The 17,770-nt window shown below is 41.9% G+C and overlaps 1 protein-coding gene across 8 annotated transcripts in view; it reads left to right on the top strand.

The window, feature by feature from the left end:
* rnf41l (ring finger protein 41, like) overlaps positions 1–17,770 on the top strand; it is a 104,683-nt gene that overhangs the window by 36,857 nt on the left and 50,056 nt on the right. For 3 of the 8 annotated variants that reach the window (XM_068031586.1, XM_068031585.1, XM_068031584.1), the window contains 3 exons: positions 3,622–4,155; positions 4,323–4,548; positions 14,691–14,830. In XM_068031586.1, coding sequence (XP_067887687.1) covers positions 4,023–4,155; positions 4,323–4,548; positions 14,691–14,830 — 499 coding nt within the window. In that variant the 5' untranslated portion in view covers positions 3,622–4,022. Of the gene's footprint in view, positions 1–1,305; positions 1,812–3,621; positions 4,156–4,299; positions 4,549–14,690; positions 14,831–17,770 lie in introns of those variants that run through there. The other 5 variants (XM_068031589.1, XM_068031591.1, XM_068031592.1 and 2 more) reach the window with 3 other exon arrangements.

Genomic DNA, 17,770 nt, shown 5'->3' with positions numbered 1-17,770 from the left:
CATATATACAAATTTGCTTCTAGACAGTCTAGATGATAGCATAAAATTGCAGAGATATTGACAGACTAGGTGATGGGCAAAACTGTGGCAGATGGATTTCAATGTGGGCAAGTGTGAGATTATCCATTTTGGACCAAAAAAGGATAGAGCAGGGTACTTTCTAAATGGGAAGAGGTTAAGTATAGTGGATGTCCAAAGAGACGTTGGGGTTCAGGTGCATAGATCTTTAAAATGCCACGAGCAAGTGCAGAAAATAAACAAAAAGCCAAATGAAATGCTAGCCTTTATATCTAGAGGATTGGAGTATAAAGACACAGAGGTTATGCTACAGCTGTACAAAACCCTGGTTAGACCCCACTTGGAGTACTGTGAGCAGTTCTGGGCACCACACCTTAGGAAGGATATATTGACCTTGGAGGGAGTGCAATGTAGGTTTACAAGAATGATACCTGGACTACAGGAGTTAAGTTACGAGGAGAGATTACACAAATTAGGCCTGTTTTCACTAGAATTTAGAAGGTTAAGGGGTGATCTGATCGAAGTCTTCAAGATATTGACAGGAAAAGACAGGCTAGATAAAGATAAACTATTTCCACTGGTTGGAGATTCAAAAACTCGGGGGTATAGTCTATAAATTAGGATCAGACTGCTCAGGAGAGATGTTAGGAAGCACTTCACGCAAAGGGTGGTAGAGGTTTGGAACTCTCTCCCACAAATAGCAGTTGAAGCTAGAACAGTTGTTAATTTTAAATCTGAGATAGATTTTTGTTAAGCAAAGGTATTAAGGGATAGGGCACAAGGCAGGTATATGGAGTTAGGCTGCGGATCGGCCATGATCTCATTGAATGGTGGGACAGGCTGGAGGGGCTGAATGGCCTACTCCTGTTCCTATTTTCCTATGTTCTTGAATACAGCATGAGTGCTGTCGGCACATCCACAGTGTTGCTAGGTAGGGAGTTCCAAGACATTGACCCAGTGATGATGAAGGATGATGTGGACATGGAGGGAACTTGCAGGTGGTGGTGTTCCCATGCACCTGGTGCCCTTGTTTTCCTAGGCAGTAGAGTTTGTGGTATGGAAGGTGCTGTCGAAGGAGCCTTGGCAATTTGCTGCAGGGCATCTTGTAGACAGCACAAAAGGTAGCCACAATGTGCCAGTGGTGGAGGGAATAAGTGTTTAAAGTTGTGGATGAGGTGCCAATCAAGCAGGCTGCTTCGTCCTGAATTGTGTTGAGCTTCTTTAAGTGTTGTTAGAGCAGCACTCATTGAGGTAAGTGGAAAGTATTCCATCACACTCCTAACTTATTCTTTGTGGCAAGGCTTTTGGGAGTTAGGAGGTGAGTCACTCGCTGCAGAATACCCAGTCTCTGACCTGCACTTGTAGCCACTTGTATTACAGTTACGTTTCTGTTCAATGGTAACTCCCAGAATATTGATGGTGGAACATTCAGCGATCGTAATTCCATTGAATGTCAAAGTTAGATGGTCCATCTTGTTGGACATGGTCATTGCCTAGCACCTATGTGGCATGAATGCTATTTTCCACTTATCAGCCCATGACTGAATGTAGTCCAGGCCCTGCTGCATGCAGGCAAGGACTGCTTCATTATCTGAGGAGTTGTGAATGGAACTGAACATTGTGCAATCATCAGTGAACATCCCCCCTTCTGACCTTGTGTTGGAAGGAACATCCGTGATGAAGCAGCTGAAGATGTTTGGGCCTAGGACACTGCCCTGAGGAACTCCTCCAGCTATGTCCTAGAGTTAAGATGATTGGCCTCCAACAACCACAACTATTTTCCTTTGTGCTAGGTATGATTCCAACCAATGGAGTGTTTTTCCCTTGAAACCCATTGACTTCAATTTTGCTCAGGCTCCTTGATGCCACAGTCAGTCAAATACTTGATGTCAAGAACAGTCGCTCTCACCTCTGGAATTCTTTGACAATCTTGTGGCTTCATAGTCACCATTACTAATACTATCTTTTTATTCCAGATTTCTTTAATTAACTGAATTTAAATTCACTTCGCATGGTGGGATTTGGACTCATGTCTCCGGATCATTAGTCCAGGTTTCTGGATTATTGGTCTAGTAACATAACCGCAGTCCTATTGCAGAGTATAATGTGGGGAAGTGTGAAATTATCCACTTTGGTGAGAGACTGGTAAATATTGGTATTTAGAGTTATCTTGATCTCCTTGTAGAAAGTTAACATGAAAATGTAGAAAGCAATTCGGAAAGCAAATGGTATATTAATGGAATTTAACGCAGACAAGTGTGAAGTAATGCATTTTGGGAAGTTAAACCAGGGCAGGACATATACAGTGAATGGCAGGGCCCTGGGGAGTGTTGTTGAGCAGAGAGACCTTGGGGTGCAAGTACATAGTTCCCTGAAAGTGGCAACACAGGTAGACAGGGTGGTGAAGAAGGCAGATGGCATGCTTGCCTTCATCGGCCGAGGCATTGAGTACAAGAGTTGGGACGTCATGTTACGGTTGTACATAACATTGGTTAGGCCGCATTTGGAGTACTGTGTGCAGTTCTGGTCGCCGCACTACAGCAAAGATGTGATTAAGCTAGAGAGGGTGCAGAAAAGATTCACAAGGATGTTGCCTGGTTTGGAGGGCTTGAGTTATAAAGAGAGATTGGATAGGCTGGGTCTGTTTTCCCTGGAGCGAAGGAGGCTGAGAGGGGACATGATAGAGGTATATAAAACTATGAGAGGCATAGATAGGGTGGATGGCCAGAGTCTGTTTCCCATGATAGGGGTGACTAAAACTAGAGGGCATAGATTTAAGGTGAGAGGGAGGAGGTTTAAAGGGGATCAAAGGGGTAAATTTTTCACACAAAGAATAGTGGCTATCTGGAATGAGCTGCCTGAGGAGGTGGTGGAGGCAGGAACAGTAGCGACATTTAAGAGGCATCTGGACAGGTACTTGAATGAGCAAGGCATAGAGGGATATGGAATTAATGCAGGCAGGTGAGATTAGTATAGATAGGCATGATGGTCGGCATGAACGCGGTGGGCTGAAGGGCCTGTTTCTATGCTGTACGACTCTATGACTCTATTAGCCTTTGTTGCAAGGGGATTAGAGTATTTGAGTAAGGAAGTCTTACTGCTTTTATACAGGCTTTGGTGAGACCACAGCTGGAGTACTCCTTACCTAAGGAAGGAGGCACTTGCCTTTAGAGAAGGTGCAACACAGGTTCACTAGATTGATTCAGGGGATGAACAGGTTGTCCTATGAGAAGAGATTGAGTACAACGCACCTATATTTTCTGGAGTTTAGAAGAATGAGAGGTGATCTCAGCATAACATATAAAATCCTTATGGGCTTTCTAGGGTAGATGTTGATAGGCTGTTTCCCCTGGCTGGAGATTCTTTGATTTTCTTTTGGCATGTAAAAGGATGTGCTTGTAACTAACAGTTAAAACTAGCTTGAAGAAAAACAGTGAAGATCAAATGTGATGGTTTTCTAATAGTAGGAGTCTCTCTTTAAAAAAAAAACTTACTTTGCAGCTATAAATTCTACAGCATTAAAAATCACATGTCTTAGAAATTGAGGTTCACTTTCAAACTTCAATTTTGACTGGCACATTTTGCTATTTTTTTTTAAACTAGAAGACAAAAATGGCTGGGGTGAGCTTCTTTCCACACTGCTCAAATATACCTCTTGGTGAACAAATGGAAAATGCCACTCATGATGCTTATGGATGAAATTTTCCCACCTGCCCCAAAAAGGAGAATACGAAGGAATTAACAAAAGAAGCTTGCTCTGAAAACTGCTTTCACATTGTGGATTTATATTGCAAGTTGTGAGTCTGCAAATCACTGTGCTCGTTCTTTCCCTTCCAATTTTCTCCCAACCTCTCCTGAAGGCATCGGATTCCTCACTGGAATACACTTCAACACATATCAGTTGCCCCCTCTGTTACCTTCCAGTAGAGACTACTGAATAGCGATCTGGAATGGGAACTCAAACTGATTTTGTTTTATTTTCTAACCTGGGGGCACTGTGAGCAATGTTGATGCCCTTACTGTCGTCCTGGCTAAGATCAATAAATTCAACACAGATTTCAGCACAAATCTGCTATCTTCCTCGTCGATGTGCCTCAGAGAATCAACGTTTCTCAATCCACCACAATGTGGTATCAGGTCAAGTACATCTATGGTGTTGTAGAAGTCAAATTTGTAATGTTTATCAATTAATTAGGAAGAAAAAGCAACGATTTTATTCATTTTAAAACTAAAATTATACTGTTTCATATAATTTATTTTTAAACTTTAGTATTTTGTTAGCCTACTTTCCCTATTAAAAACAGGTGCAGAATACAATAAGAGAATGGGATATGATATTGAGCGATTTGTAGGCTACGTAAATGAAGGACTGTTGTGTTGCATCTGCCGAGATGTGCTGGAGAATCCATTGCAGTCTCCATGTGAACATGCCTTCTGCACTTCGTGTATCCACGGATGGCTCGTGCAGAACCATAATTGTCCTGAAGATCGGCAGGCCCTGGATATATCCATGCTTCGACCACTATTCCGGTAATCTAGACCTCTGTCTGGAATATTTAAAGAAAAGTAAATGTATGTTTATTTCCTGTCACACATTTTTCTCAGGTACACTTAATTATAGGAAAATTATTTTGGGGAAATTTCTTATAGGAAACTGGCTCATGCAAATTTCTTGCAGCAAGATGTGCTGAGAGGCTATCCCATCCCCTGGTGATGTGCTGAGAGGCTGTCCCATCAACTGAACATACCTTTAATACAGGAGTCAGAAATGTCTGTTGCATATGACATAAAAATAATTTTAGCAATCATATTTCTTAGAAAAAAAGAAAAAGACAGACATTTCATCAACCGCTGTTCTTCAATGAATAAAATTGCTCCAAATTTTTTTTTAAATTATTTCAGTCACCGTCTTGAACTCCTGCTATTTGAGAAACATAGAAATAAGTTTGTAACATAATATTTAAAAAAAATTATAAGAAAATCTTTCTTAGAGCGAAGTATTTTGCATTGAAAACTCTGTTCTCTGCGAAGCACAGACTTGAGTTCCTGGCTGTGTGCCAAATACAAGCATACAAATTAGGAGCAGTAGTAGTCCATTCGGCCCCTCTAGCCTGCTCCGTGATTCAATAAGATCATGCCTGATCTGTTTCTGTCCCAAATTCCACACTCCCATCCACCCCTGATATTCTTTGATTCCCTTGCCTAACAAGAATCTATCTACCCCAACCTTAAAATTATTCAATGACACTACCTTCTGAGCAGAGAGTTCCAAGCACAACCCTCTGAGAGAAAAAATTTCTCCTCATTTCTGTCCTAAAAGGGCGACCCCTGATTTTAAAACAGTGCCCCGAGTTCTGGACTCACCCACAAGAGGAAATATCCTTTCCACATCCACCTAGTCAAGACAGTTCAGGACCTTATATACTTCAATCAAGTCTCCCTTCACTCTTCTAAACTCCAGTAAAAACAAGCCCAGTCTGTCAAATTTTTCCTCATAAGACAATCCACTCATTCCAGGTATCAATCCAGTAAACCTCCTCTGAACAGCCTCCAACCCATTCACATCCTTCCTTTAAATAAGGAGACCAAAACTGCACATAGTATTCGAGATGTGGTCCCACCAATGCCCTGTATAACTGAAGCATAACATCCTTACTTTTATTTTCAATTCCTCTCATAATAAAGGATAGCATTCCATTAGCCTTCTTCATTACTTGCTGTACCTGCATACTAACATTTTGTGACTCATGCACGAGAACACTTGGATCCCTCTGCACCTCGGAGTTCTGCAGTTGTTCTCTGTTTAAGTAATACTCTGCTTTTTTTATTCTTCCTGCCAAAGTGAAGAACTTCACATTTTCCCACATTATACTCCATCTGCCAGATTTTTGCCCACTGACTCAACCTATCTGTATCGGTTTGCAAGCTCCTTGTGTCCTCTTCACAACATATTTTCCTACCTATCTTTGTGTCATCTGCAAATTTAGCTGCCATGCCATCACTCCCCTCATCTAAGTGATTGATATAAATTGTAAAAAGTTGAGGCCCAGCACAGACCCCTGCGGGACTCCACTCGTCACATCCTTCCAATAAGAAAAAGATCCATTTATGCAAACTCTCTGCCAGCCAGCCAATCTTCTATCCATGCTAATATGTTACCCCCCTACACCATGAGCTCCTACTTTGCGCAATAACCTTTTATGTGGCACCTTGTCAAATGCCTTCTGGAAATCCAAGTACAGTACGTCAACAGGCTCCCCTTTATTCACAGCACATGTTACTCCTTCAAAGAACTCCAATAAATTGGTTAAACATGATTTCCTTTCACAAAACCTTGCTGACTATTCCCAAATACCTTGAGTTTTTCTAAGTGCCCAGCTATAGTCTCTTTAATGATCGATTCTAACACCTTTCCTGTGATAGCATCAAGGTAACTGGCCAATAGTTCCATTTTCTGCCTTCCCCCCACTTGAGTAGAGGTGTTATATTTGCTATTTTCCAGTTTGATGGAACCTTTCCAGAATCTAGCAAATTTTGAAAAATTAACACCAATGCATCTTCTACCTCATTCGCCACCTCCTTTAAGACCCTAGGATGAAGCCCATCAGGACCTGGGGACTTTTCAGCCCTCCGCTCCATCAGTTTGGTCAGTACCACTTGCCTGGTGATTGCAATTTTACCAAGTTCCTCTCTTCTCTCCAACCTCCTGATTTACATGAAGAAACTGTAAAAGGCAATAAGAGTTTTTTTTCCCCCTAGCAGCCATCTCAGAATTTATTTGATTGGCTAGCATGTCAAGATGTTCTGTTAGTAAACTCAGTTCCTCCTATCCCCTGGTGCAACAATGGAGAAACATTAGCAGGAAAAACTGGGAAGCAGTTTTTAGGAGCAGTAGAAGTAGCAAGGGTAGCTGCAACTATTTTGAGGTAACTTTGCTGAGAAGAACAGTGTATGTTACTGAATACAGGGTATTATTTATTTACCAAATAGAGCATGTATATGTATCAAATGAAATGTTACACTTAAAGTTTGTATTGTTTTAATGTCTGTATTTTGTACCATTTTTAATCTCTTTATTGTTAGGAAAAAGTGGGAAATGATGGAGGTGATTTCCCTTTTCACCTCTCAACTGACCGAAGACAACATTTTTATTAGAAATGTGCTTTAACCTTTGAATGTTTTAATGGTCAATAAACAGACAAATGACAGGTTTTCTCATAGGTTTAAAGAAAGATAAATATCTATTAAACAATACCTGAAAATATTCGCAACTTTACTCAGTCACATGCGCACAGAAGAAAAGAGCATGCATATTTAGATCTGATTTTTTTTTAAAAGGAGTTCGTTGTGAAACCTTGCTTGATTCCCCGGGAAGAAGATTTAAAAATGGTGCAGGCCTGTTTCTCCTTTTTCCTGGTTCACTGATGTCAGACTTGAAAAGTTTCAGGTGGATGAAAGCTTTGCTGCAGACTTCCTTGGTTAAATCTCAGTCAGTTCAATGGCAAAATCCTGTTACAGTTTCTGAAGCAGGGAGTTTCAAGGTCATCTTTTGTCTCTGCCTTTAGGTAGTTTAAAGATGGTATTCTGGCAGGGACCTTCTTACTGGGATGGGTGTCTCTTCCTTCTAGATTTCTACACAGGAAGTATCTCTTAATAAACTCTTTATCAGGGGCTTGGCTTCTGTCAGGTTACGCAAGTTTCTCTCCCATTGTGTTTTCATAAATGGTGTTTGCTGGTGTGGCCATTATTAGACAATCTATTTGGATGTTGCTCATCTCTATGCCATCTTGATAAAGTAGCATTTGTCCACACCCATTATCCTGAGTCTGGAGTCTCTGTGTCTGCTAAGTCGTTGTTAGCCCAACTTTTTGAAGAGAGAGTTAGCCATTAACGTTGAATGGGTCATTTACATTTCTAATACTTTCTTCACTTGACTAGACATGATTTGTTCAGGGTTCCAACAGTTACCATGTGTATTCATAGTACAGGAGAGGTCACCTGACCTTTCTCTATTTTGTTTTGCCGCAAAAGGTGTCTGTTTTGTGTTCAATTCATCAGTTCATTTTATAGTCCATAATAGCTCCCTGCATGAGCGTGACATTATCAACTATGTTTTGTTGGTATTTAAATTTATAACCAACAAAAAAATTGATGTACTGGCAGAAAGTTTGAAAGGGCTATAACATTCTAGTTTATAGGGATATTCTCAATTAAAATCTGAAATTTTAAACAAGGTTAAAACAAAAAGTGCTCAGCAGGTCAGGTAGCATCTGTGGATAGAGAAACAGTTAACATTTCAGATCGATGACCTTTCATCAGAATTGGTAAACAGGTAAAGAAACAAAAGATGTGTAAACAAACAATAAATTACAACGCAGAATCACTACCAAGAGCTTTATCTGAAAAAATGGAAGTAGTGGTCATGATCTGAAATTTTTGAAGTGAGTCTGGGAGGCTGTAAAGTGTCTAATCAAAGTAAAGCTTTTCTTTGAGCTTTATTAGAACACTGTAGGAGGCCGAGGACAGAGGTCAAAGTGGAATTAGGCAGAGAATTAAAATGGTAGGCAACCAGAAGGTCAGGTAGGGTCATGCTTGTGGACTGAACGGAGATGTCCTGCAAAATGATCACCCAACCTGCGTTTGGTCTCCCCAGTGTTGAAGAGACTGCATTGTGAATAGTGAATTCAATATACTAAATTGAAAGATGTAAATCACAGTTTCACCTGGAAGGAATGTTTGGGGTCCTGGAATTTGGAAAGGGCGGAACTAAAAGGGCAGGTTTTGCATCTCCTATGCTTGCATGAAAAGGTGCTGTGAGAAGGGTGACAAGATGTTGAGGATGATTTGAGGAGTGTTCCAGGGTGTTGCAGTGGGAATGGTCCCTTTGGAATGTTGGAAGGAGAGGGGAAAATCCTATTGGGTAGTGGCATCATGCTGGAGATGGCAGAAATGGGGGAGGAGGATCTGTTGATTGCAAAGGCTGGTGGGCTGGAAGGTGAGGACAAGGGACACCCTATCGTGGTTTTGGGAGGGAGAGGGAGCGGAAATGGTATGGACAAGGTTGAGGGCCCTGCCAATCATGGTGGAGTGGAATCCTCCGATAAGGAAAAAGGAAGGCATATCAGAAGGATTGGTATGGAAGGTTACATAGTCATAATAGATGTGACTGAAAAACTTGGAGAATGGAATAGAGTCCTGGGAGGAACTAATTAAGGTAGCTGTGAGAGTCAGTGGGCTTATACCTAATAGTCGACAGCCTAGTCCCAGAAATTCAGATAAAAAAAGAAAGGAAAGAGTTGGAGATGGACCATGGGATGGGTTGACATTGGAAGCAAATTTGATAATTTTCTAGTTCAGGTTGGAAGCAGTAAGTTGTACCAATACAGTCATTGATATTCTGGAAAAACAGATGAGGGAGGGCACCAGTCTGATTGAAACAAAGAATGTTCTACATGTCCCATGAAAAGGCAGGCATAGCTAGGACCCATGCGGGTTCCCACAGCAGTATTTTGTTTGGAGTAAACGGAGCCGAGCAGAAGTTGTTCCATGTAAGAACGCATTCAGCCAGGCAGAGGAGGGTGTGGATGGGACTGGTTAAGCCTTTGTTCAAGGAGGAAGTAGAGAGCCCTCAGGCTGTCCTGGTAGGGGATAGAGTTGTAGAGGAATTGGATGGCCAGAGTGAAAAGGAGACTGTTAGGGCCAGGAAACTGGAAGCTGTTAAAGTGGCGAAGGGCATCGGAAGAATCATAGATGTAGGTGGGAACAGACTGGACAAGGAGAGAAAAATTAGTCGAGATAGAAAGAAATAAGTTCCGTGGGGCAAGAACAGGCTGAAACAATGAGGGAAAGATTGGTTCATTTAATGCCACTTGAAGCAGCGCTACGCAGACGACGTCAATTCCCTGGGGCCAAACAGCACTGCGGGCTATCTGCGCAGCATTCTTGAATGATATCAATGAGGAAACTAGTGGGTCATGCAGATAGTGACCTACGGTGCTGTCTACCCCACCCCCCCCCCCCCCCCACCCCCTGGGAAATCAACACAAGTCTGCATAGGATCGCTTGAAGTGGCGCTAAGAGAACAAGATTTTTCCTCAGTGTGTCTACCAGGGCAGTCCTGTTTGTGGATCTTGGGATGGTGACAGAAGTTGGCTTAGCGCGGCTAGGAATTATGAGGTTGGAGTCTGTGAAGGGAAGATCTCCAGAGGAGAGGAGGTAAGTGGCAATCTGAGAAAAGGTGGCTTGATGTTTGGTGGTGTGGTCATGGTCCAGGGTAAGTTGGAGGGGTTGTTTGAGAGTTGGCATTCGGAATCTACATGGTAGAGTTTTGTTCACCGAATAACAACAGTGCCACCCATGTGAGCATGTTTAATGACAATGTTAGGGTTGGACCTGAGAGATCTAGAGAGGGTAAGAGGCCATAGGGATGGGTCCAAGTAGAATGAGAATTCTGAAGACTGGAGAAGGCGTCCGCTATATAGGGGAAAGACTCTTGGCCAACTAAGAGGGTGTGGAGGCGAAGTGATAGAAGAAGAGCTCAGTATCATGTTGAGCTTAAAATTCATTGAGGTGGGCCTTTGCTGAGGACTGATGATTAAGGATCAAAGAGGGAAAGGTCAGAGGGGATAGTGAAAACACAACAAAAGGAAGGGTCACTGACCTGAAACGTTAACTGTGCTTCTCTTTCTACAGGTGCTGCCAGACCTGTTGAGTGGTTCCAGCATTTCTTGTTTTTATTTCAGATTTCCAGCATCCGCAGTATTTTGCTTTTATTAAAGGATGAGTAGGGTTGGGATCAGAGGAAAGTGAAGGGGATGAAGAATCCGGAGGGGTGTTTAAGCAGATCTGCAGAAAGTTCTATTGAGAAGAGTGTTTTAATGCTTTCGGGCATGTGGATGTCACTGGCAAGGCCAACATTTATTGCCCATCCCAAGCTGTCCTGGTGGTGGGCCTTCTTGAACTGCTGCAGCCTGTGTGATGAAGGTGCTTGTACAATGCAGTTAGATGGGGAGTTGTACTTTGACCCACCAACATGAAGAAATGGTGATATATGTCAGAGTCAGGACGCGATGGTGTTTCCACACACCTGTTGCCTTAGTCCTTCTAAGTTATGGAGATTGCGCATTTTGTAGGCTCTGTTGAACAAACCTTGGTGAGGTGCAACTTGTAGATAGTACACTGTAGCCATGATACAGTGGAAAGGATGGACATTTTGACGAGTGGATTAGGTGTTGATCAAGTGAATTGTTTTGTCCTAGATGGTGTTGAGCTTCTTGAGTGTTGTTGCAACTGTACCAATCCAGGCAAATGGAGAGTAGTCCATCACACTCTTGACCTATGCCTTGTAGTTGGTGGAGAGGCTGTGGGCAGTCAGGAGGTGATCCACTCACCGCAGAGTCGCTGATACGCTAGTAGCCACAGCATTTATATGTCTGGTCCATTTGAGTTTTTGGTCATTGGTGATGCCCAGTATGTTGATGGGGCAGTCAGCGATGGTATTACCATTGAAGATCAAGCTGATGTGGTGAAGCTCTTTTGTTGGATATATTCATTTCTTGGGTGGTGAGAATTTTAGTTGCTAATTACCAGCCCAATCCTTGTTGTTGTGAAAGTCATAGAGTCATAAAGCACAGAAGGAGGCCATTTGGCCAAAAGAATCCCATATAGTCATGCAAGCTTTTTTCCCCTCAAGTGCCTATCCAATTTTGTTTTGAAATCATTGATCATCTCCATTTCCACCACCCTCAGGCAGCGAGTTCCAGGTCATTACCACTTGCTGCATAAAAAGTTCTTCCTTACATCCCCCCTGCATCTTCTGCCCAGAACCTTAAATCTGTGTCCCCTATTCCTTGAAATAAAAACAAGAAATGCTGGAACCGCTCAGCAGGTCTGGCAGCATCTGTGGAAAGAGAAGCAGAGTTAACGTTTCGGGTCAGTGACCCGAAACGTTAACTCTGCTTCTCTTTCCACAGATGCTGCCAGACCTGCTGAGCGGTTCCAGCATTTCTTGTTTTTATTTCAGAGTTCCAGCATCCGCAGTATTTTGCTTTTATTTTAGTCCCCTATCCCTTGTATCATTAGCTAATGGGAACAGCTTTTCTGTGTCTATCTTATCTAAACCAACCATAATCTTGTACATCTCTATCAAATCTCCCCTCAATCTCCTTTGCTTCAAGGAGAACAACCCCTGCTTCTTCAACCTGATCTGGTAGCTAAAATCACTCATCCCTGGAACTATTCTGGTAAATTGCCTCTACGCTCTCTCTCGAGGACCCTCACATCCTTCCTAAAGTGTGGTGACTAGAACAGAAGCAATACTCCTTTTGTGGTCTCACTAGAGCTTTATTAAGTTTCAGCATATCTTCCCTGCTTTTATACTCAGTATCTCTATTAATGAAGCCTAAGATCCCATATGCTTTGCTAACTACTCTCTCAATATGTCCTTCTGAAGGCCTGCTCAGGTCGGGAAAAAGAACCGGACCCAAACCCGACTGACCCACAGCGGACCCGAGCCTGATCCGGCCTGAGTCCCTCCGATTTTGCCCAAGCTTGACCCAACCCGACCAGCCCTTTATTTACCTTCCGACTGGGAAGCTCCAGGAAGCTGCAGCGTATGCATGATGACGTTATGGTGACGTCACTTGCTCACTGCGCAGACTCGGTTTGGTCCCAGACTCCTAGCTCAGGTAAGTTTTTTCAATTTCAATACTTACCGGCAGAGCACTTACCATGTGTGTTCAGCCCGAGCCGAGCCCGAAAGTCGGACCCGGAAGAGGGGCCCAACCTGACCTGAACCCGACACATGTCGTTGGGTTCGGGTCGGGTAGCAGACCTTCAAAGATCTATGCACATGACTACCCGGGTCCCTCTGTCCCTGCAGACTCTATAGATTTGTGCCATTAAGTCTAGATTGCCTCTCCCTATCCCTTCTGCCAAAATGCCTCACTTCACACTTCTCCGCCTGCTATGTGAATACTCATTCTGCTAGCCTATGTCCTGTTGCAGTCGATTGGTATCATCCTCACGTCCAGGTTTGATATCTTCAGTAAATTTTGTAATTTTACCCAAGATTCCAATATCCAAGTCATTTATATAAATCAAAATAACAGAGGTCCTAGCATTGAACCTTGGGGAACACTGCTATCTACCATTCTCCAGTCCGAAAAACAACCTTTTACCACGACTCGCTGTTTTCTGTCCTTGAGCCCAATTTTTATACAAGCTGACCCTCCTAATCCATAAGCCTCAATGTTGTTAACTAGCCTTTTATGTGATACTTTGCCAAACACTTACTGAAAATCCACAAAGACAACATCCCTGCATTCCCTTCATCAACCTCTCTGTTACTTCATCAAAAAATTCAATTAGTCAAACACGATCTGCCTTTTGCAAATCTGTCCTGCCTCTCCCCAAGTGCTCGTTGATTTTTTCTTTTCCTTTATTTTTGTTTCCAAAACCTTACCACTGATGTTAAAGTGTTATGGTTACTAGGATTGTCCTTAAACCCTTTACGAACAAGGGTGTCACATTTGCCAATTTCCAATCCTCTGGCACCTTCCCCATATCTAGGGAAGATTGGAAGTTTATGGCAAGCCCGTCTGCTATCTCCACTCCCACATCCCTTAGCAACCTGGATGCAAGCCATCTGGACCAGGCAACTTATCCACTCTAAGCATGACCAACCTTTCCAGTACATCCTGTCGATCAATTTTCATTCCTCTACCATCTTCAGTTGCTGTGTGAGGGCCTGGACTGCTTCCTTACCTGAGGAATTGCGAATGGAGATGAGCATTGCAATCATCAGTGAGTAGCCTCACTTTTGACCTCATGATGCAGGGATGGTTATTGATGAAGCAGCTACAGATTGTTGGGCCTAGGACACTGCCTTGAAAAGATATTTAGTAAAGAAAGATGCAAACTTGTTTAACCTTTTCTTGAGTTCATGTATTTGTTAGCCCTCATGATATATTAAAAAAATCACCATAAAATGCCTATTGATATCCTACGTATAAACATGGTTTCCCCTAGTGAGTATGCAGAATAACTTATTTATATAACTGTGATGGGTGAAAACTTTTTTTTAAATTTATGTACCTGTAGTGGGGATGCAAGACTATGCAAACTGCAACAAACCTACATAAATTAATTGAATTTCCTGTTTCAGAGCTGATATCTTAAAAACTTATTTCCAAACCATTTCTGTGGAGATGTGCATTGTTCACCAACTCCTTCAGTGCAGCACTCACCGACCTTTGCAACTCACCGTGACCAATGTTATGTAGCAGCTGCTATTTTAACTTTGTTTTTTGTCCCTGTTGAATTGATAAATTACAGCCTGCATGATAGATAACAACATAGCTTGCTTGGCACCTGATTTATTTTAAGCATTGCATTTAATTTATAACGAACAGCATTACCTAATGCATAAGCGATGTTCAGGATTACAAAAATAGAAATTGTGAAATTTTTAAAAGCAGGAAATAAATTAATTTTAGCTATGTATTCTGATAATTTGTTGTGTAACAACTGATGTGTTTCATAATGAAAGTTATAAAATAATTTTTGATGCTCTCACCAATAAAAATAGTTTTGGTGAAGTAAATTGTCTGTAAGCCTAAACGGGGGAAAAATAAAGAAGTTCACCTGTGCCTTTAATTTTGTTTTCCTGCCAGATATATGCGAAATGATCTGAATCGCCTTCAGATTTGGTGCAAAAATAGACAGCATGGTTGTGAAACAATCTGTTCTTTAGAAGCTATTGACAGACATGAAAGAGAGTGTGAATACAGCCAAGTTCCTTGCTTAAATGCTGGTAAGTGAAAAGCAACAAAAAAAAATTTGAATCAGCATTATTATTACTTAGAAGAACTTGCAATCTTGGTTTAGATTACTTTTTCTAATGAAAGGGAAGAGTGACCGTTAATTGATTGATTGATTGAAATTTGCAATGAGATGTTCTCTTTCTTGAACAGTAGAAGTCATGTGAATTGGGTCTGAGTGCAACCTAAAATCAAGAATAGACATTTGTTTTCCTACATGTTTATAGGAAGAGGGGATATATTAAACAATATTAAAATGTCTACTGAGCATAAAGGTTTCAAAAGGTGTCTGTATTAGTAAGAGAATAGAAATACTAAATGGTCAGGGATAGATTCCCTTTTGTGAAGTGGAAAAATATTTGTATAAACTCTTAATCCTCTGCCAAATTTGTCTTTATTATTACTTGAAACTATATTTTTATTGTCTCCTAAAATTGTAAATCTTATCAGAATTGGCTTGGGAAAGAAAAAAAGGTCAATTTATAGATTCACGGGAAAGTGATTCACAGGAAGATTGTATGCACTTCTGGTTGATTCCAATCTGATTTTCTGCTCCTTCGTCATTGCTACTGAACTATGCCCACTGGTGGTTAAGCCTAGATTTAACCTGTGTCTGTTTTAATGATCTTGATAATGGACATTTTAATGAGCCTGTACCTCAGAAAGCATGTTTTATGTAGTATGTTAGGAATGAATTCAGTGAGTACCTGAACGTCTGTTGAATGTTATAGCTGTGACAAACGAGAGAATTAACAGCTGCACTTCCTATCAGGAAAAAAGTGGATGAGAAATTACCATAGAACCTCATCACTTTCCTTCTACAGATCATATAATCATAGACAAGTTATGGCACAGAAATAGGCCATTCAGCCCATCATGTCTGCGCCAGCAGGTATATTTTTGCCTCCTTCTGTGGACCATATAATTTTTGCCCACCATGGACATCTATACTGAATCTTCATTGCAGTAGTTGGGGCATGATACCATGTTTTAGCTGAGACAATAAACTAAGTCTGGCTGTTTAAAATGTAAAAAAAAAAAAAAAATCCCATGTCATTATTCGAAGAAGAGTAGGGAGTTTTCAAAGTATCCCGACCAACCAACACCACTAAGAAACAGAGTAGCTAGTCATTTATCTCTCTTTTTAGGATTGTTAAGATATGGATAGCTATACCAGAAACAGTGGTGGAAACAGAATCAATAAATAAAGTTAAATGCTAGTTCCTTTATTGCATCAACATATTCTGTTTCCAGACATAGAAGACCTGCAAACTTTCTTCCTCATAAGGTGAACTTGAGACTGAAGAATAATTCACTAACTTAAAAACGTGAATTTTTCAACTTTGTCCAGTTGCTTTCCAAGACGTAGCATTTTGATGGTCCAGAAACTCTGAATACTCATTGCTTCACGTAACCTTTTAGTTCTGTTTCTAATCAGTGTTTATCTCGCTCTATTTTCAAAGTTAATTGCTGCATCTGGGCATCCATAAATATATGGGAAAGAAATTAGTCACATCTCTATTCCACTTGATATTAGTTTTATATACTTGCTGCTGTAGTTCTTTTCTTACAGTTCTGTCCTTTGGCATTCCATTTGCCGCACTAGCTCGGCAGCTATTTATCTGCTCAATCACTCTCACAACACGGCCTTTGATGTTCTTATTGCCAGAAAAATATTAATTATCTCCCAACCCAGTTAACCTCTCTGGAATGGTCCGCACCTTTTTTAAAATTCATTCGTGGGATGTGGGCGTCGCTGGCTAGGCCACCATTTATTGCCCATCCCTAATGGCCCCTGAGAAGGTGGTGGTGAGCTGCCTTCATGAACCGCTGCAGTCCACGTGAGGTAGGTACACCCACAGTGCTGTTAGGAAGGGAGTTCCAGGATTTTGACCCAGCAACAATGAAGGAACGGCGATATAGTTCCAAGTCAGGATGGTGTGTGACTTGCAGGTGGTGGTGTTCCCATGCATTTGCTGCCCTTGTCCTTCTAATTGGTAGAGGTCACGGGTCTGGCAGGTGCTGTCTAAGGAGCATTGGTGTATTGCTGCAGTGCATCTTGTAGATGGTACACACTTCTGCCACTGTGCGTTGGTGGTGAAGGGAGTGAATGTTTGTAGATGGGGTGCCAATCAAGCGGGCTGCTTTGTCCTGGATGGTGTCGAGCTTCTTGAGTGTTGTTGGAGCTGCACCCATCAAGGCAAGTGGAGAGTATTCCATTGCACTCCTGCCTTGTGCCTTGTAGATGGTGGACAGGCTCTGGGAAGTCAGGAGGTGAGTTACTCGCCTCAGGATTCCTAGCCTCTGACCTGCTGTTGTAGCCACAGTATTAATATGGCTACCCTGGTTCAGTTTCTCGTCAATGGTAATCCCATTGAATGTCAAGAGGAGATGGTTAGATTCTCTCTTGTTGGAGATGGTTATTGCCTGGCACTTGTGTGTTGTGAATGTTACTTGCCACTTATCCACAAGTCTGGATATTGTCCAGGTCTTGCTGCATTTCTAAACAGACTGCTTCAGTATCTGCAGAGTCACGAATGGTGCTGAACATTGTGCAATCATCAGCAAACATCCCCACTTCTGACTTAATGATTGAAGGAAGGTCATTGGTGAAGCAGCTGAAGATGGTTGGGCCTAGGATACTACCCTGAGGAACTCCTGCAGTGATGTCCTGGAGCTCAGATGATTGACCTCCAACAACCACAACCATCTTCTTTTGTGCTAGGTATGACTCCAGCCAGCGGAGAGTTTTCCCCCTGATTCCCATTGACTTCAGTTTTGCCAGGGCTCTTTTGGTCCCTCAAGTCCAAGGGTGTAAACATGAACATATCTAGTGCACAAGTGGTTTAGCCATTTGCAATCCAGTTTGGCTAGACTACATCAAGCTGACCAAGAGACTCTATCCCCCGGAAAAACCACTCATTACTCTGTCC

This window comes from Heterodontus francisci, chromosome 5 (genome assembly GCF_036365525.1).
Source record: "Heterodontus francisci isolate sHetFra1 chromosome 5, sHetFra1.hap1, whole genome shotgun sequence".
Lineage (NCBI taxonomy): Eukaryota > Metazoa > Chordata > Chondrichthyes > Heterodontiformes > Heterodontidae > Heterodontus > Heterodontus francisci.
The sequence above is the reverse complement of the archived record's forward strand: the minus strand, read 5'-3'. Positions and strand labels throughout refer to the sequence as shown.